General features: G+C 37.7%; 1 protein-coding gene across 1 annotated transcript; it reads left to right on the forward strand.

Moving 5' to 3' along the window:
• Positions 1-6066: 6066 nt before the first annotated feature.
• LOC100491382 (interleukin-18 receptor 1) lies at positions 6067-18927 on the forward strand. Its single transcript, XM_002934504.3, has 10 exons — positions 6067-6245; positions 8621-8864; positions 9462-9630; positions 10868-11015; positions 12095-12160; positions 13598-13808; positions 15132-15271; positions 15956-16117; positions 17098-17256; positions 18357-18927. Exons 1-10 carry the CDS (start codon positions 6179-6181, stop codon positions 18722-18724), a joined length of 1734 nt encoding a protein of 577 aa, XP_002934550.3. The 5' UTR covers positions 6067-6178; the 3' UTR covers positions 18725-18927.
• Positions 18928-20834: the final 1907 nt, after the last annotated feature.

The raw sequence follows: 20834 nt of genomic DNA on the forward strand, positions 1-20834 counted from the left end.
GACCAAGTGTCCATCATCTGAATGCAATTCAGAGTAAAGTGGGCATGTTATGAACAGCATCACACTTGGCGCCCAATGTGGGGCATAAAGGATTAAAATCAGCAACCGGGATTGAACAAAGTGTGACTAGCACTGGAGTGCTGGATATAATTGCAAAAAACCCCTATGAGTGAATTTGATAAAACTGGTCAAGGGTGAAAAAGAAGGCAGGCAAAAATCTCTGTGTTTTTTTATTTGTACCGAATGCCAAGTGCTTTGTAAAAGTGAGTGAAGAAGGAAGCATCAAATCAGACAGAAGAAGGTGGCAATGAGAAAGAACCCCAGATTGAAGCCACAGTGGGCGCCATATTAGATTCAGTGCAAGTTTAGAAAGTGTGAGTAGGGGTTGTTCCAAAGCAGAGCTCCTGTACAATCAAAATTAGTGACAGTTGCAAATGTCCTTAGTGGACACAGCTAGTACCACCCCCAGGTAAAACCCCCAGGTAGACATGTTGGTAGACACTGGCTGATGCTACGTCCTGGCAGGTAGATTTGGGGAGAAGCAAATCATGGAGGGCTTGAAAATTGCTGTGCCTGCTTCTTGGGGCAGGTCAAGGCAAGGCTCGGTCTGGCCCATCAGTGGTTTTGTCCTGATGTTCTTTTGCAGAGCAGTAGTGGGATGCTTTTTACTGAAAGAGAAGTACCTGATAAATAATTCATGAATCAGCAGGAACAGCTGCAAGGTTCACTCCAAAAAGTGTGGCTGACATGGGGAGGTCAACTGGAAGGAAATGCCCCAAGAAGCAGGAGAGAGTTGAGCTTGATGGACATAGAACAACAGGAGTCACACACACACTATGTGATACAAGGATGTTTTAACAGATTTATTTCCGCCTCTGAAAGTGACAATTAGAATAAATTATATTACAGTACATTACCTAACTAAAGGGCCCCTAAATCAGCATATATCTCTCTATATATGCTCCCCACTGCCTGTTGCTACCCAAGTGTACCCAGTTCTGCTGAAGTACCTATTATAACCAAAGTGCCCCCAAATCCGCAAAAATACATTGTGCCTCCAAACCAGGCCCCATTCACATTCTTCAAGCTACTGTTGAACTAAAACCTTTATTAGGGAACTGGTACATGGGAATATTCGTTGGCTGTGGTAAATCAGTGCTACGCTGGGCAACAAATCTCCCAAAAATGCCTTCCCCTTCAATTACCTTTGGTAGTAAAACACATTAGTTTTTATCTGGCTTATCTACCGAAAAAATGCGAAAGAAGACAGTTTCCTGCTATTAAGCTGCATCGCACAAATGTATTTTAATTTTGGCGATCTGAACATAAGTTTTAGTAGTGCAGATTTACTGCAGGTGACAAATCTCCCCGTGGGCTTGTTCCTTAGCAGGACAGACAGTTTTTTAAATTAAATGGGGAACTGGGCAAATTTGCCTGTGGACAGTAACTCATGGTAACGTATCAGATTGTTGGTTCCATTGTTGTACCTGCAGCTGAATAAAAAAAGAAAATCTCTGATTGAGTGGTTGCTAAAAGTGACTGCCCATGGGCAAATAGGTTTACCAGCCATATTACGTATTAAGTATTGTCTGTAGTCAGTAGTGATGGGCGAAATGTTTCCCCAGGCATGGATTCGCGGCGAATTTCCGCATTTCGCCGCACGTCCAAAAATTGTCGCCCACGTGAAAATAATAGTCGCGTGCGACAAAATAATAGCCGCGCGCGACAAAAGAATAGCCGCGGGCAACAAAAGAATAGCCGCGGGCCACAATTTTTTTTTGACGTGCGACATTTACGCCGTCTCGTGAATTTTTCGGTGAAGCGAAACGGGACAGATTCGCTCATCACTAGTAGTCAGAATTTAATAATCAGTTGAATTTTCTCTTAAAGAAGGTCACAAAGTGCAACTTTATATAATAGTTACTAGCATAGCTAAGCATGTGATATATACATTTATACATGGGTAAACAACACTAAATATAGCCCCTTTTAGAATGGAAAGTCATGAGACTTAAGGACTTTCCCTGCATACTACTGGATTTTACTGACACCAGACTTGGCCTTTCTCAGAAATATCTCAGTCCTTGCCACAATGACTAGCATAGTGTACAGGAAAAAATAAAAGTAGTCTGAATCAGCAACAAAGGAAATTGTCTAAGCCTGCACTGTTATATAGCAAGTGGGTGAGGGTAAAGTGTTAACATTTCAAATGTAGGAATTTTACAGATTCCTAGTGCTTTTGATTCATTAATATACTTGATACTGTCAAGAAATGCTCTTTTACAGTTACACTGAATAGTGGTTATTTGACTTCTGCCTCTAAGCAGTTATGGTATTTTTCTTAAAACGAAAAACTTTATACAGAGCAACACCCACACTGCTGTTTAAAAAATAATTATTTCTTTATTCAGTCTCTTTAAAAGCATGTTGTGCTTATACAGAAAAAGACCATACGCTTGATGCAGCTGCAGCTTTTGAAAAGGTGGTGTGATACTACGAAACGCGTCAAGCGTATGGTCTTTTTCGTTTGCAGACTGATTTGCCCTTTGGCTTCCGGCTGTGCGTTTGAGCATACACTGCTGGTCCGGTAAGTGCTCCCATGATTTCAAATAACTGATGCTATTTTTCTTAATCAGGGTTGGAAGGCAGTGTCTGGGGCCCACTGGGGCTGTGACTTTAAGGGCTCCCCTTGCAAACTCAAGAGCCCTCCTCCTCACATCCCCTTCCCCCACACACCGTGTTGCGTATCTTTTGGCTCTCTCTTTGGGTTTTTACCCTCTTCTGGCCCAGTCCGACCCTGTTATAGTGGGGGGCAGGAGATAGCATGTGACCTGTGATGGACACAAAATCAGCAAAAACATTTTTTGCATGGGGGACGGGCCTGGAGTACTGTACATGGATCTTTATTGCCTATTAGCACTCCACCCTTTGCACCCCTTCCCATATTAAACAAGCCCTACCTGGTTACTGGATGAGTAAAATAAATGTAAAATTTAATTGCGCAAAATACAAATAAAATCTTTTGGAGTTAACAGGTACATTAGGGTTAGTTTACTGATATAGGAGTTTAATTATTATTATTTTAATTATTATCCATAGCAACCAATCAGCAATTGTTTCCAGTCAGCCTACTACAGGTCATAAAATGAAAGTAGAGATCTGGTTGGTTGCTATGGGTAATTGCACTGGTGCACTTTGGAACTTACATAAGAAAGTTAGCCACAGTTAAACCCATGCTTTAATCATTGTGTCAAAGGGATTACACTCAACTAAAACATAAATTACCCAAACACACTGTTGTTATATTGCTACGACCCCACTACTGTGGGTCCTTTGTAAGAGACCACTGTGAGTTGTGGCTAACTGGAATCAATATTGTTGGTGTATCTGGTTGTCTATTTTATCTTTTTATAGTATGCTATAGTCACTATACACATCCCTGTCTGGGGGTGCAGAGATATGCTAACAGCAACTAGGTACTCCTGCTTTCTTACAGAGGTAGGGAATGTGCTTATACATTACCTAGGTACTTCAGTATAAACCCCAGAAGAAGCAAGAGAGGAAGATACAATTAAACAAAAAAACCAATAAAATTGCCTGATACGGATTTGACTGTCAAAAGGCAAACATCAATGCCAAATTACTAATTATAGTTATACCCTATAACTTACCATTATTGGCACAATTTACATGCTGAATGTTCCTGAGGTTTAACCAAAAAAGCCTTGAAGGATGCTCAGTGTTCCAGTAGGGATAGTTGCTAATAATAATCAATGCAGAATGACCAGAGACACACGCAGCAAAAAAAAAAATGTAACATTAACCTAATCACAGAACAATATATAAAACTATGGAAAAAAAAATAGAGAAATTACAAAATGATACCCTCGTTCTCATGTTGTGGTTTCTAACATGGGAGTTTTTTTTTGTAAAATGCAATGTATGCATTTAATAATAGTAGTGAAAGAGAATTGCTTCAATGGGGAATTTGGAACAGGAACTTTCTTTTGTTAAAATAATCTTAATAAAAAGCATAAGTTTATGGCGTTAAAGTGGAAGAAGAGCAACTGAAAAACAATAGTCCAAAATGCTTTTATGACAATATTGTGTTATCTTGCATGACATTTTCTGTATCTGTTTCATTCTGTTCTGATCCCTGTCTACAGTATGTTCACTTGTGTGAATATCCACTGATCCTCCACCCACCCCATACATATGTAGAGATCTCTAAATTAGGGCCCCTTGAGATGGACACCCCTAGGACAGGCACCCCTTGTGGTACTGGTTAATGGGATGCATTGAGTGGTCTGGGATGTCACAGGGAGTCATGTTAACAGGGAGTATCCCTGCAGTTCGGGTTACAGCCACCGGGTAGTGTGCAAACATATAAAAGTGGATAGCTCCCATGCTTAGCAAGTTTTCAGCCTGGGGCCTCCCTCTTGGAAAGAGGTGACCAACAGGCCTGCGTAGTAGATAGAAGTTCAAGTAATAGATTGCTCTAAGAGTGATATGTAGGCTAACAATTATAAAGAGCAGACATTGCCCCTCCAGGAGTGATAAAGGGGTTAAGATCCCCCAGCAATCCATCAGCTGGAGATCAGAGCCCAAAGTGTCTAGTCAGGTGGAGTAAGCCCCTACTAGAGGGAGATTCCTAATCCAAGGGTACTGCAGTCGAGAGTACCGGGGTGAGGTCTCACGGGAGGGTCAGCCTGGCGAGAGTACTGGGGAGAGCCCTAAGAGAGGGTCTCTCGGCGAGAGTACCGGGGGGGACTCCCAAGGAGGATCATCTGGTGGGAGCACCGTGGGTAGCCCAAGGAGAGAGGTTCTCTAAGAGTGAAACTATGGAGATTGTGCCCTGATTTATGTGTCTCACTCCTGGAAGTGGTCTGCCCTCAATAAAAAAAATTCACCTGGTTCACTATAACCACCTGTGTCTGGCTTCTTCCTATCAAGGGATCTACTGGCCGGTAAGCAAATGCCCCGGAGGAGGGGGAAGGTACCGTGGGTTGTGTGGAGTTCCTATCAAGGAGCCTGCATGGTATCAAGTTCTCAGGGAAGGCAGTTATAGTCCTACTACACCATCCCTGGGTGGAGGCACGCCATTAAGCTGAAGAATCCCTGTTACCCCCATAGTAAGCGGGGGCTCAGGACTCCTGTAGCGCCAAAGTTATAGCTAGTAGCAGCACTGTCTAAAAAGTGGGCTACACACACAAGGTTGAGAGAGAGATATGATCCACTATACTCATTGAATGTATTTATACCAGTCAAATTCCAGCAGCCCAACCTTCTCACTTCCCACATAGTTTAAATTATTTAGTTCTCCTCTTGAGATTATCTTTATAGTTTTGTCCCATATTTTTGTGAATACTATTTCAACAACTTTTTTCTTCACTCTAATTTTCTACCAAACTAATTTTTTCTGCTATATACTGTAGCTTCCAACCATGTGCAAAAATGTTTCTTTTTAACTCCAAAAGGGCATTCAAAACAGTCCCTTGCTCACTTTGCTATATGTAACCCTGTGTTTTTCCCTTTCTAAATAGTCTTCCAACTCTTGAAAATACCTCTTGTATGGGCCAGTCTATTACATAAGGGAGAGAAGCCTCTCAAATGCATCTTGTAAGAATGTTTCAAGCATGGGGTAATATATTGCAGTCGGTCTACAGTCTGACCCCCATTCACTCTCCTAATTCAGGTATTAGATACCAATTATCAGCAAGCCCAAGGGGTTGCCAATATATAAGTAGATATTTAACTACTTTCAGAAAAAAAAGGTTTGTTTTCCTAAATTTTACACCCAGGTTAGGCTTTTCCATTGGTACTAATTCAAATAAATGGGAAGAATCCAATTCAGGATTATACTTAACCCTATCTGCTAATATGTAATTTATTCTAGTCAGTGGTTCTGGATAGCCCAGAAAAAAACAAACTGCCAAACACAGGAAGTAAATTCTGTTTCAGCTCCAAAACCCCATTACGTAACAAGTATTCCACATGGTATAATTTTTTAACATTTCCTTTCTACTTCCTCAAAACCAGTAACAAAGACTTAAAGACAGGAAACTTCAGTGACACAAGAAGCAAAGGAGGTCAGGGCTTTCACTCACAGAGTAACTGAAAGGCTAAGAACAATATTGCTTGAATATTGGTGCTGTATAGTAAAACATCTTCTATCCCTATGAGAATAACAATGAAAGGAGGAAAAACACTTTTGTTTTTAATGTTTCTTTTTGAGATAAGATCTGGTAAGTTTATTTTGTCTGAAATACAATTAATCATGTTATCCCTTAAATGGCACATGTGAAATGCTGTGTGTTGTGTACAGCTGCAGTGGGATATAGCTGTCTGTATCAGGGCCAGGCTTGGGCTTTTATCAGATTAGTCTAGATTCATTTTCCAAGATGCCTCCTTATTTCTTTAGTTCTGGGATTCCTATTAATATTAGCTTTATCAACAAAAACAGTGTTGACATAGCAGCAAGTATATCACTATTATGCCACAGTGATTCTGCTATTTTTCACAGATTTTATTACAGTTTTGTGGTTTCTTGCCTTTCTGTCTGCAGTATTCTTAGACTGGTGACTGGTTAGGGTGTTAGAGGTGATTGTAGAATTGTACTCTGAATAACCATGTATGTTTGCAACTGGAGACCTTAAATGGTTAAACTTTTGGGATACTCTCTCTCTCTCTCTCTCTCTATATATATATATATATAAACAGCTGGTCATTTTTACAGTATTGGAACCCTTTACCGTGCACCCGAGTTATGGTATGTAGCGGTGTACCATCCTTTGTGTATATATATATATATATATATATATATATATATATACAGTAATTTTCAGGGGGCCAGAAACATATGGTGTAAGATCTGGGAAAATGTAAAATCATGGAAATGTGTTAAAGCAACAGGAGAGAAAAACAAAGGTTAAGCATTAACACAACCTAAAGGGACTGTGTGTTGAATGCCATTTTGGAGTTAAAAAGAAACATTAATGCACATGTTTAAAAGCTTCATTTTTTCACATGTTTTTGGACCAACTAAGCATGAGGAATTGTGTGGCATGTTAAAATTGATGCCTTTTTAGGAAAATCGGGACAACATTTTGGTGTAAAATCTGGGAAAAGCACCCATTAAAGGGTAGGACCATAAAAAAGTTTCTCCTCTATAAATTTTATTTTAGTAAAATTATGCGTGCTTGGGGGGAAGGATGGTGCCCCTGTGGGGGGCATGTCTGTGTGGTGGGAGTCCCTGGGGGAGTGTTTGGGGCCCATGGGGTGTCAGTCCCGGTGGGCCCGCACACCCCCAATCTGACCCTGTGGGACGGTACTAACACAGGCACATATAAGCACCAAACAGGGGTGGAATGCAGAAAAAATGCTCATCATTACAAGCTCTAAAGGGGTGGCCTCTGGTGCATTTATCTTTTCTATAGGAAAAAAGATCCCTTGCTTTTTGTCTGTAATGCCCTCTAATGTACTTGTAAAGAGCAATCATATTCCCTTGCAAGCATCTTTATACCTTGTCAATAAATACTGAATTTCAATGTAAAACTAACTCCGGTGCTTATAGGCTTATAAGAGTACTTGAAGAATAAGTTGCTTTAACACTTGTTAATTACATTTTTCCAGATATTACACCATTTTTTTCTTGTCCCCTGAAAAACATAACATGAGAGTTCTGTTGTATAACCATGTGTACCATCTATGATTAAAAATCCCCAACTAACACTGTTATGAAGCTGAAAAACCATTGCATCAGATAAAGTCTAAATTAGTAATCAGAAATGGAACTTTTCATACTACTCATCATTTTCTAAATATAGAGTACATATACTACTAATGGAACATTTCCAGACACCCGTGTACAGTTGTGTGGTTATAGTTCATAGCAGTGACATACACATATTCCTCGTGTCAGATCTCTAATGCAATCAGAAGTGTAGGCTTGTCACTTCTTCATGACACACATATTATATACAGTAGTTTTATTAATGAGTCACTGGCTCCCAGCATTGACCTAATAAAAGGGGATGCAGCACCTAAATTACTGGGGGCTGATACCTTAGATTGCCTTGCCTGATGAGCAAATTCAAAAATAAGCTTTGGTGGGTCCTAACACAATTCTGCTGTGGAACCCTATAACTTCTTGTGTTCCACTGCTCCCAATCTTTATGTTGAAAAAGTGTTACTATGCTGACGTGAAGGCAGTACTGGAGTGAGGTGTTAGGGGTCACCAATAAAACCTCAGGTCCCTAATGGCTTTTCATTCTTTCATGACTAAACTTTTTTTTTTCTCCTCATTTTTTTTCTTTACTTGTTATCATGCTATCATTTATCCTTTCCTCCATTAACCCTCTCTATTCTTATACATAAATAGGGGATAGCCATAATATATACAAGATTAAATGGTTTGGAGCAGCAGGACCCACACCTGGGTCTTTTTGGGCTGTTGGGTCAGCCCAAAACTGAATACATGGTTTCCTTTGTGATTCTGGTGAGGCTGAAATTAGTGTAAGGGTCTGAGTTAGGGAGTATACACTTGAACTTGTGTTAGCTGTACAGTTATGCTTTCTGTCTCCTAACAATAATGGCTAATAATGAACATTTCTTTCATCAGGAAGCCAGCAGATCATATCCAATGCTGTTGAGGGGGAGCATTATATTTTAGATTTCAAATGTAAAAATAATAATAATGGCACAAACAATAGCGAAATTAACAACAGCTGGTATACGATGACAAATTCAAAAGAGGTGGTAAATATTTCTGCAGTGAATAGTAACAGGATTGTTTTAAAACTGTCATCTATTGAATTCTGGCCAGTGACTTTAAATGATTCTGGAACCTACAGCTGTGTTGGAGGGTAAGTACTTTTCTATTCACTCTTATAGTAAATGGGAAATTAAAATGGCTGAATTAGGATGTACTGGCAGGGCCAATTTAATAAATGGTCAAAAGGGGCAATTGCCCAGGATCCAACAGGACTGGGGAAATCTAACATTTCACCACATATCCCAGGGGATATTTGCCACAATGACTTTATGGAAGCTCCTTTGGATGTTTGTGAAAATCCTCTCATGGTGAACTTGCTATGGGGGTGTCCTAGCAAGTTCATTTTTAAAAGCATGTACAGAACTGAAAGAAATAGGAATAGCGTATATATAAGGCAAGTACAGAGAAAAAAATCCCACTAAAGCTTGTTTATCGCTGCACAAAGAGACATCTATGCCGAAAGATATTCATTCCATAGTAGGTCACAGAGTATTAGTGAACATTCATAAAAATATAAAGGCAATGCTGCTTTGTCTAAATGTAAGGACTAAAAGCAATGGACAAAGAGAAATGAATGAATGTAAAGGCATTTCTACCTTTCCAGTGAAAATACAGCATATATTAGACATACATATTAGATATACATTTTTTAACCATGCTTATCAAATATTGTAACATATTTTGACAGAATGAATTGTATTAATACAATTCTTAAAGTCCATCAGAGAAAACAAGACATTTGCACTGATGCTTCTTTTTTAACACCAAGACGATGGATTATTGGAAGATCAGCAGATATAGATGCTGACAATTCTAGAAAATATACACATTCTAACTTCTCAATAGTATGGTACAAGGTATGTATAATAGATGTTTACTGTTAATTAATTATAATGTAAAGTGAAGATACACAATTTGGCTAGCTACCCTAGAGTGTATATACAATTAGAAAGTATCTCAGAGATAGGATAAATTGATTAAAGATTTTGTAACAGGGGTGTAAAAGGTCAGTCTGCAAGGAATTTTTATAGCTCCTAGTCTACTACAATGCTCCAATAGGCTTCCTAGTATGGATTTATCACAAGTTGTTCATGGCTCTTTTTATAGAGCAATATCTGAGTTCTTTGACCCCATAAATCGAAATCCTGTACTGAATAATACAGTGGGCTGGCCTTCGCACTACTACTACAAAAGGTATTGGTAAAGAAAGTGCCCTGGGGCTACGATGGCCCATTTTTTAAATTTAAGAAATGTCTGTGGTTTTTGATATTTCTTCAGATACCATGTGCAAACAGAGAAACTTATCCCACTCTATACTTTGTCCTTGCAGGTAGATAAATAGATCACTGGTGCACGGATATGCAATGGGATTTTCTTAGCCCTAGTAGTCTAATTATTTCCCACACAAGGGCCAAACATGGTGTAGCTTTAATTTCTCTGTTTGTCCTATTCATCTCAAGAAATAATGAAAATCTTAGATTGTTTGTTATTAAAGCAATAGGCAAAAGTATGTTCCGCAAAAGCTCTATTCGTTGTACTCTGTTGAATCTGTTGAATCGGGTGTATAATGTCCCATTAAATAGGCTTATCATGCAGTGATTTAATTACAAGTAGCAAGTGCATAAATGGAATGTAAATACAGGTATGGGATCTGTTATCCAGAACTCTTGGGACCTGGGGTTTTCCGAATAAGGGGTCTTTCTGTAATTTGGATATCTATACCTTAATTCTACTGAAAAACATTTAAATATTAATTGAACCCAATAGGATTGTTTTGCCTCCAATGAAGATTAATTATATCTTAGTCGGGATCCAAGTAAATCCAAATTACTATTCTATTTTACCAGAGAAAAAGGGAATCATTTTAAAAGATTATAATTATTGGCTTATAATGGAGTCTATGGGATATGGCCTTCCCCGTATTTAGGAATTTTCTGGATAATGGGTTTCTGAATAATGGATCCCATACCTAGTATAAAAGGTATGTATTCTCTTGCATGTGTGTATCATGACAGAAAGCCATGGAATATTAATTGTATTTATAATGGTTTGCTTGTTTTAGTGTATTGTGTAATATATTTGTTTTTCTTTCAGAATTGTAAAGTTTATGAAAAGAACAAGAAAATTATTCACTTTGATAGTTTAAAGTACTCTGATGCGGGTATCTATACATTTGTTATAACACTTACATATAATGGTGCAGAGTTCAACATCTCTGGGGCAACCAGTTTAACTTTAAGAGGTAATATTCTGCAGTATTTGTAAAAAAACATAGCATTTAGTATATCAATATGCATGTATATTAGTAGGCTATTACAGTCAGCGGGCAGTGAATTTATTGTTTTTGGAACTCCATTTGCATCTGCATTTTTTACTGTTATTGACAAACATTTATAAAGTCCATTTATAAAGTGCAAACATATTCTGCAGCACTTTCAATAGAAGTGTGCAAACATGAAACCTACACATTATATATGCTGACAGATACAAGAGGTAAAGAAGGTCTTTTTTATTCTAGCTTACACTGTAAATTACACAGTTTTCAGCCTAATTTCCATTACATATTACAAGTCTGGGCACTTATATGAAACAGCTGTGAATTTAAATGTAAGTAGAGCCCAAAGTAACATATGGGAGCTCAATAACTAAGCTGCTGAATTGCTCTATTGCAGCCTATATGTATTTGGCTCATGAATGCTAATTTCTAATTAGTTGCTAATAGTACCTGCATCCTTATTATGTTATAGATCCATCATGACACTCTATCAGACCTTTACTTCTTAATTACAACTCTAACTTACCTTCTGGAATCTTCTGGTGTGACCCCTTTTAAGACTAGGGCTGAGCCTCATGATTGTAGCCTCAGTGGCATAGGGCTTCACCTGCTGTTTAAATTGCATATGAAGAGAATATAGAGGCAATATAATGAAAATTGCAGTCTTCTTCACTAATCATTACCAATCAGGAGATACATTTTACTGGTCACTTGTTTGAAAGCCTATATCCAAGTTTAGCTATTAACAGCAGTTTGCATGCTAGACCTTATAATGCTGTGAGGGTGCAGTAGTAGTCCCATCCTACAAATAATGCTGAAAAATAGAACTGGTTCCTAAGGGGAATGACCTGTTTGTGCTATGTGATTCAGCTCCAATGGGGGAATCCAAGCCTTTATACAACTTGCCAGTCCACTCTCTCTATATTGTCACAAAGTAAAAGGCATCATTGAGAGAAATACTGAAGAGAAACTATAGAAACTTGTCAGGAGCTGTAAACATAACATATATAACCTGGTATTAATTACATGTTAACATTTGTTTGTAGATCCAACAGAGCCTATTAAACCCCACATCAAAGGAATAGGAAATACTACAGTTTATATAGAGCTGGGTAGGTATTACTGTGAAACTGTGGTATATATATTTTTTTTCAAAATTATTTGCTTTTGTTAATATGAAACATTAGCAGATTAGCCAATCAAACTTCAGTACAGTGTTGCAAGTGTATTAAAGATTGACTTTGCAAATATATCTATTTGTACAGATATGGGATGTATTATCCAGAATGCTTGGGACCTGTGATTGTCTGGATAATATCCATTATATGGAGCACATAAAACATAAAAGTGGTAAAAGTTAGATGATACATTTCATCAGAATAATAGGAAATCAATAAATTAAAGGCGTGTTGGCTTAAAAAATGTAATTCCTATATTTTGGAACTGGCTAGATCAGTGATCCCCAACCAGTGGCTCATGAGAAACATGTTGCTCACCAATTCCTTTGATGTCGCTACCAGTGGCCTCAAAGTAGGTGCTAATATAAAAATGAGTGCTGGGATGTTGCCATAATATAGGAATTTGTAACCCAAGAGTGTGTAAATGGGGATATGGATTTATCCAAATGTGTAGTTTCCTACTGTTACATCCTACTGTCTTATGAACACCAGAAGTGTGGTGTGTTTGCAGGAGGTGAAGTTCCAGCAAAGACATTATTTGCCTTATTTCATTTCAAAGTCCCTACATGACATGTACTAATATGTACATTCCAAAAATATATGGTTTTGGTATAGCTATGCAGATTGGTGATCAAACTGTTCAGAAGAACCCTGAAATTGATATTTAGGATGTTCTCTGTTAGTAAATAATAACACGTGGGAGATAAGATGCTGTATAATGCAAGCTTTGAGGCAATTTTCAAAATCTCAAATTTATCAATGCGTTGCACTCCCAAACAAACTTAAATACTACAGTAGAGTAAAAATGCTTCCGCTCTTTCTTCTATTTAAGAAAAGTCATGTTTAGAAAAACCTTTTGTTATTTTCACATATGTCAGTTTAAAACTGAAAATATTTACCTTTCTGTATAAGCTACAATTTTTAAATCAATAACAGATAACAACAGGAAAATAATGGTTAGCGTTTTGAAGTTTTATAGTAAAAATTGTATCCAAAGCATGGATGGCAGCAGAATTATTTAAACTCTTTTTATGAGTAAGTTTGACTAGTAAAGGGTAACAATGAGGAAATCTGACCTTCTATTATAGTAATGCTCTTTTTACAGGCAGTATATTTAATTCCCCAAGATCTTAATTGGTGTCTGTCAGCCCAATTCTATCCTGCCTGTCAAAAGAATAATAATAATAATAATGTTTTACTAGGGAAACACTAATTCTTATGAACATATTTCCATTTCAGCTAACTTTATGGGGGCAATTTAGTAAAAAAGAATCATCTTGTATAGAGGTCCTTTTCTTCTTGCCCCTACAGTTAAATAAAACACTTTTCATGTGCTGTTAAATAAGAGATATTACTATTTGTCACAAATAGGAACAAATCAGTCACTGGAGTGTGAAGCATTTATTGGCTACAATGAAAATGCAGACATGCTACAGCATAACAATTTAATGCACTGGGTACAGATGAATAAAAGTGTAATCGAAGATTTAAGTTATGATAATAATAATGATAATAATGAAGATGTCTTCGTGGAGGAATGCAAGGAAATCAGAAGCAGTACTTGCTACACACATAAATTAGAGTAAGTGTTTTATTCAGTGTGCAGTGTACTACTGTTTAATTATGGTTGTTTTAATTGTGAATGCATTATTACACATTGGGCACATTCTTATTTATATAAAAATAAGGAAGCATCATACTAACAGCACACAGATTTACACAAAAGTGTAATAAGGAAGAATATCTAAAGTGGGGAGGTATGGCAGACAGGGCTGGAACCAGGAGTAGTCAAAAGTGGCACTTTGTTAAGGCACAACAGTGGGAACCAATAGGCACCTCTTCTGTCTGCCTACCCATAGTTTGGGACCAGGGTGAGGAAAATGGTTGCACTGGAGGTTTGTTGGATGCTGGCTGGCCACCGAGTTCTGGTATTTTTCACAGTGACAAGCAGAAGTGGTTGTGGCGCCTGAAGAGGGAGGGTGGGGATGCGATCAAGGGCAGCCTGCCTTGGGTGTCCTTTCTAGTTTGGTTCGGCACTGACTTCAAGCAAAAGGAGGATGAGGTGGGATGCAAACAGAATTAGGAGAGGGAAGGTAAGAGAAACTGGTTATGGACAGAGTTGATAAAAGGATTTGGTATATTAGTAGATGGGCAAGGAGTGAAAGTTGGTTTAGTATAGGATGGGAAAGGAAGTTGGAATTATTTAGGATATAGTGGGGGTCATTTATCAACACTGGGCAAATTTGCCCGTGGGCAGTAACCCATGGCAACCAATCAAATTTCTGCTTTCATTGTGCTACCTTCAGTGGGCTGAAAAAAGACAATTGCTGATTGGGTTGCTATGGGTTACTGCCCATGGGCAAATTTGCCCAGTGTTGATAAATGACCCCCAGTGGGTATAATGGGAGTAACAGCATTATAAAAGGATAAAAGGGAAAAGCTGAATATAAAGTGAGTTTTGGAAATAGGATGAAACAGAGGCAGATAGGTTGTTGGAAATGTAGAGGGGTTAAAAGAAAGAAAAAGTCTGGGATGAGGATAAGTAGAGGGTTATTTAAGAAGTAAAGGAACATTCAAGACAGAGTGACTTAAATGGATGTCAGTGAAGGGGTTGTGCTAAAGAAGTTTGGAGATATGTTGATAAGGGGGTTAGTAAGGTGAGATGTAAGGAGAGTGTGAGATATAGAAGGAAGAAGCAGGAGCCTGGTGAGATATATATACATATATACACACTGTATTCAGCCAACCATAAGCCATTCTGGTGTATATTAAAACATACTTTTCTTAGTATAAGATAAAGCTAAATAGTAACAATAGTGGCAATAAGATAACGCTAAGATATATCATGTGTTTTGGAACGTGTTTTAGCAACTGTGACACAAACATATTTTTGGTATTGAAACAGGAAAGAAGACAGCATTGTGACCATGACTATTACATTACATGTAATCCATGCAAATGAAAATGATATTAAAAATCCTTACATCTGCATACTCTCAAATACTTATGGATATGAGAACAAGTTTTTTATTCTCAAAGTAAAAGGTAGAATTTATCTTTCTTCTTTTTCACTCACTTCTCACCAAGTTTCCTTCTCCTCTTAGGTCACTCATGTCTATATTTAATATATATATGTTATAAATCACAGAGGAGCTCCAAGACCATATAAAGGCACGATGCAGAAGGTCATACAGGCAGCACCGGATTTTTCTATAGGGTGCCCAGATGCTGCCCCCATTCTCCGCCCCCTTCTCCTTAGGATCGCAACCATGCGCATCTTTGTAGCTCACATACGGAGCACTGAGGATGGGATGTGCTGATGTTTTCTGTGCGTCCTGAAGCTAGTGCCCCATATGTAAGCAAATTTTATGTGCGGCTGGGCAGAACCAGGCCTAACTTCTAATATCCTCATATTATTTTACAACAGGGGGTACATTATTTATTAAAATACATAAGTTTCAGTAAGATAACTGAGGACATCACTATGCACTGTTTATAAGTATATAATTTACAGAATATTCATGGCTCTTGTGTATTATATATACAAGGGAATGTCCCATGAACACAATTAACTATGTCTTCATTCTTCACTGTCTTTTTCACTATACTTATTTTTGTGAAATGTAATCTACTGTTTTTAGCAAGTAAACTGCATAAAAATCTCTACATGCATAATTATTCTAATCATAATTTAAATGAATATTTTGTTCTTGTGTTTTTTCCTGACAGAGAAAAATTATGATATTTCTAAGAATACCTTTACAAAATCCATGGCTGTTTCGATCAGTTGCTCGATTTCCATTGTAATACTTGTCATTGTCTGCCTTTTCTTCAAAATAGACATTATTTTGCTATTTCGCAAACTGTCAGGAAAGGATGAGACCACTGGAGGTGAGAGCATCTTATTTAAAGTGGACCTGTCACCCAGGCATAAAAAGCTGTATAATAAAATTCTTTTTCAAATTAAACATGAAACACATGCTCATGTTTTTATTAACACATCTATACCCATTATAAAAGCATTTAAAAATCCCAGATGTCAATCATATATTGCCTGCCTTAGGCATAGGGGTGGGGCAGACAGTTACTTTCACTTTAAATTCAGAACTTCTTAGATGTCACTGAACTCCTCACATTCCCCATCCCTCCTCACCATCTAATTGTGTAACCAGTGCATGGGCATGAACATCAGGTCCCCCATATTGGCACAGAAACAAGATTTTGGCAAGATACAAAGCTTGCCTTAAAAACAGTGTCCACAAAATGGCTACTGTCTTCTTGCTGCAATTGAAAATTCCATTTTTTATTGTGTAAGTCGGTCGCCAAACCATCGGTCGCACGAAAGATCGTTCAATCGGCCACTAACCGTTCAGGGCTGAAACGGCAGATAAGGAGGTAGAAACAATAGGATTTCTACCTCCTTCTCCCGATTCAGCCCTGAAGGCAGATTTTGATCAGGCGCCTTCTATGGATATCGGTCGACTCACCGACTTGCCATACACGCACCGAATATCGTACGAAACGAGGTTTCGTACGATATTATCGGTGCGTGTATGGCCAGCTTTAGTGCTTATCTAGTATCACTTAAATCAGAAGTGCCTATCCTGTACTGATGTTGGGTCTACTTTTAGTGAAGCTCTACTGGAGCTGTATTTAGGTAACAATTTGCTGCTGTTGTTTACTGGTCACCAAGTCACAATGTTGTTGGTAGGTCATGGTCTACGTCTGGGTGCCACTGACTTGAAACCAACAGTACAGTAGATCCAAAACTCTTTAAGCAGTCCAGAGTGAAATACACATGTATAAAATATTTATAGAATAAAGTGCTAACAAAATCCATTCATTGCAGTTCTGATGTTGTTTTTCTCCAGATAAGAAAGAGTATGATGCTTATTTAGCCTTTCTAAATCATTCAGCTACTGAGGATGCAGACCATAGACACTTTGCTTTAATTACCCTACCAATGATTCTGGAAAATCACTTTGGTTATAAATTATGTGTATCTGAACGAGACTTTATTCCAGGAGGGGGTAAGTGTGAAACCAGTACAGGACATTTGTGTAATGTATATTTAATAGTAGTAGGTTCTTCAGCACACTACTGACTTGTTCTCACAGAGTGCATTCAATTCAAAGTCGCCCCTAGACCAGCAGATTAACGGAACTTATGCAGGGAAGAAGCACACCGTCAAATAGGCCATGCCTTTAATTTATTTGTTGCAGAAAGATGCAGCACAAGCTTTTAGGTGAAATAACCTCTGAGGAAGGTTTTATTCTTGTGGCACATCATCTCTGCAATAATGAATAAATAATAAATTAAAGGCATGGATGAATGAATGGTGTGCTTATTCCCTGCATAAATTCAATTGATCTGTGTATAGAATGTCCACAAAACATGTTTGTTGTAATATGAGCATAGAAAAATAAATGCTTATAAATTAAATATAACAATATGTTATTTTTGTTGAGATAATCTGTATTTTAAAGCACCCTACCACTAATTTACAACCCATTCACCTACATTTTTTATGAAAATTTAATCTATTCATGTTTTTTCATGACATGAACAAGCACGTTGAATACAAACAAATCATAAGGGTGTTGTTCAAGCAGGTTTATTCTGCTCATTGACATAGGAACATTGCCAGGAAGGCAAACTGGCAGATCAACACCAAGAGGGTTATACGCCTGGGCTAAATAAAGCAGGGCTGGGACAGTCTGGGATTCGATATACCTCTAATATTAGCAAAAGCTTTTGGTAAAATAAATACTTGATTTTATTTTATACTTCCTTTGTCCTTTAAAAGATGCAAAACTAAAAGAGGTATAGAACAATAAACAGCACTTGCTTTGTATGAGAAGATATATTGTAGGCAACCCTGGATACAGGTCACAAAATATGGTTTAAGGCTACCAATAATATCCTTATAACACTGAGAAAAGAATAAGCTTGAAGTTGAAGTTAACATAATAAAGCAGACACCTGTGGGTTAAAGGGTACATTGCAACAGTTAGACACCTAAGAGTTGCTCTAGTTTAAAGGCAATGGACATGTTCAGTGCCCCAATACATTTTATTAAGACTTCTGATTGTTGTGCTATAATGGCCCTTTTTTAATTTCTTATTCACAGCTTTGGTTGATGACATGAATACCTTTATTGAGAAAAGCAGAAGACTGATCTTAGTGTTGGGCAAGAGCAACATATCTGATAATGCTTTTTATGAACTTGAGACTGGATTACACAAAGCAATGGTCGAAAGAAAGATTAAAGTGATTTTGATAGAGTATACTCCTCTGAGCAAGCTGAATGTTATATTAGAGTCATTGCAGCTTCTTACAACAAGTAATAGGGTGATATGGAAGGGGGAAAAGTCTCATCCTGTGAACTCTAGGTTTTGGAAGAAAATCCAGTACTTAATGCCAGTCAAGCCTATGAAACCAAGTTCTTTATTGGCTATAAATAAAAGTAGCATGCTTCTTAATGGTATTAACCAGTAATAAAAACATAAATGTAATTTTGTAGTTTACAAATAATACAATGTTGTATTTTTTATTTGACATTTACTGTGAAAAATAGTGGATTTCACTACCACTGTACAATGTAGATCGGCCTCTGCAAACCAAGCAATAAATGCGTTCAGTAAAGGAGATTATGCATAGCTTGACAAGATCAAATAAATTGGACTTAATATATGAACCAATAATGTCTTATGTGGAATTCTTAATGAATCTATTAAACAGTGGCCATATTGTTGCAGCAAAATATTTACACAATTGAGCAAAGTTTTTTGTGTTTTTTTGCCTTTATCTTGCTCCTATATTTTCATTATTGGGCTAAAATTGCATATTTATGTTTTGTCGAACATTGCTTTGTTTTGGTGCTCTGGCTAAAAAACGCCAGCAGAAGGGAGAGGAGATTAATTATATCTTAGGGTAAAATACAAGGTGCTGTATTATTTTTAAAGAGAAAAACAAATCATTTTTGATTAAAATTGAGTCTATGGGAGATGGCTTTCCTGTAACTCAGAGCTTTCTGAACAACAGGTTTCCATATAACAGATCCCCTCACTGTACTTGTACATAAAAGAAATACATTATTATAACACAAATGACATAATGAATTCAGTGCATTTACTTTCTATGTATATTATAATATGATGGAGGTATGCAAAATCATTTTTAAAGATTTAAGTTATGGAAAAAAACACCAGTTCTGGAAGGGTGCTTCAAAAAACTTTCTAGAATGTAATTTTTCTAATCTAGGTCACTCTTCAGAATACTCTAAAAGACCTGATGCACAGTCTTACAATTCATACACCTCCCTTTTTTTGTGGTATACCTGCAAACTGTTACTAACAAATGTTGTGACTTTTACAAAGCTGTGTAATCACTTCATCTCCCACTCTGAGGTTAACACTTAGCAAAACTGCCAGGTAAGGAAGGGTTGCATTTCACTTTATTGTTGCCTATGGCACAAACATTTCAGACGAACCCTTGAAGTGCAGCTGCTCTTTTTATTGATGAAATTAATTTATTTGTGGACAATATAAAACTGACAAACCACTGCTCTTCCCCAAGCAATTTTACAATAAATGCCCTTTGTGTCATTTTAAGAAGAAATTATGAGCTGTGTAATAGCTCTGTGGTTTATTTCATGATCTGTGCAAAAGCACAATACAATATGCAGCAGAGAATAAAACATTCAGGATGGGAACTGCTTCTCAAACTGATCATTTCATATGGCCATAATTGACAGTTCTTGTGGAAATGTTTGTTATACCAATGACAATAGGTATTGGTAAGGTAGGTTTAAAAAAGCAGACCTTCTAGGAAAACATCCTTAAAAATTTCATAAATCAATCAGATCCTCACATCTACTTGACTTGCAATCACAGCCAAATGGAAAACTACTGATGCCCCAACTCTGGCAGAAGTATAACAAAGAGTAAATGCCTTGAAGTGTAAATCAGGAATAGCCACCACAAAAACAAACTCGCTTAGTTATATGGGACATATGGGAGCTGCATGGGTTAACATCTTAAAATACCCTTAGCTGAGACTGACCTTAATGTATTCTACTGTACAGAGCTGCGTTCATAAGTAGCGGTTTATAAATAAAGATATACATACATACAAGGTCCCCATACACGGGCCAATTCTAGCTGACGATATCCGTCCCTTAGACCGTTTCGGCAGCTAATCAGCCTGTGTATGGGGACTACCGACGGGTCTGCCCGACCAATATCTGGCCTGAAATCGGCCAGATCTTGATCGGGCAGGTTAGAAAATCTAGTCGGATCGGGGACCGCATCAGCTCTTTGATGCGGTCCCCGAAGCGACTACGTCATTGCCGCCAATATAATTTTAAATCAAATTAATCAAATTAGCCTACACACTCCCCGATATCGCCCACCCGTAGGTGGGAATATTAGGTGAAGATCCGCTCAATTGGCGATCTCGCCAAGCGAGCTAATCTTAACGTGTATGGGCACCTTTACTCACAGAGCAGCTCTAAATTGTCCCATAGGACAATGTATGATAAGCTGCAACATAAAACACTTTATTGACCTTAAGGTGGCCGTACATGGGCAGATTGCATCTGGCAATT

Source organism: Xenopus tropicalis, chromosome 2 (genome assembly GCF_000004195.4).
Source record: "Xenopus tropicalis strain Nigerian chromosome 2, UCB_Xtro_10.0, whole genome shotgun sequence".
Taxonomy (NCBI): domain Eukaryota; kingdom Metazoa; phylum Chordata; class Amphibia; order Anura; family Pipidae; genus Xenopus; species Xenopus tropicalis.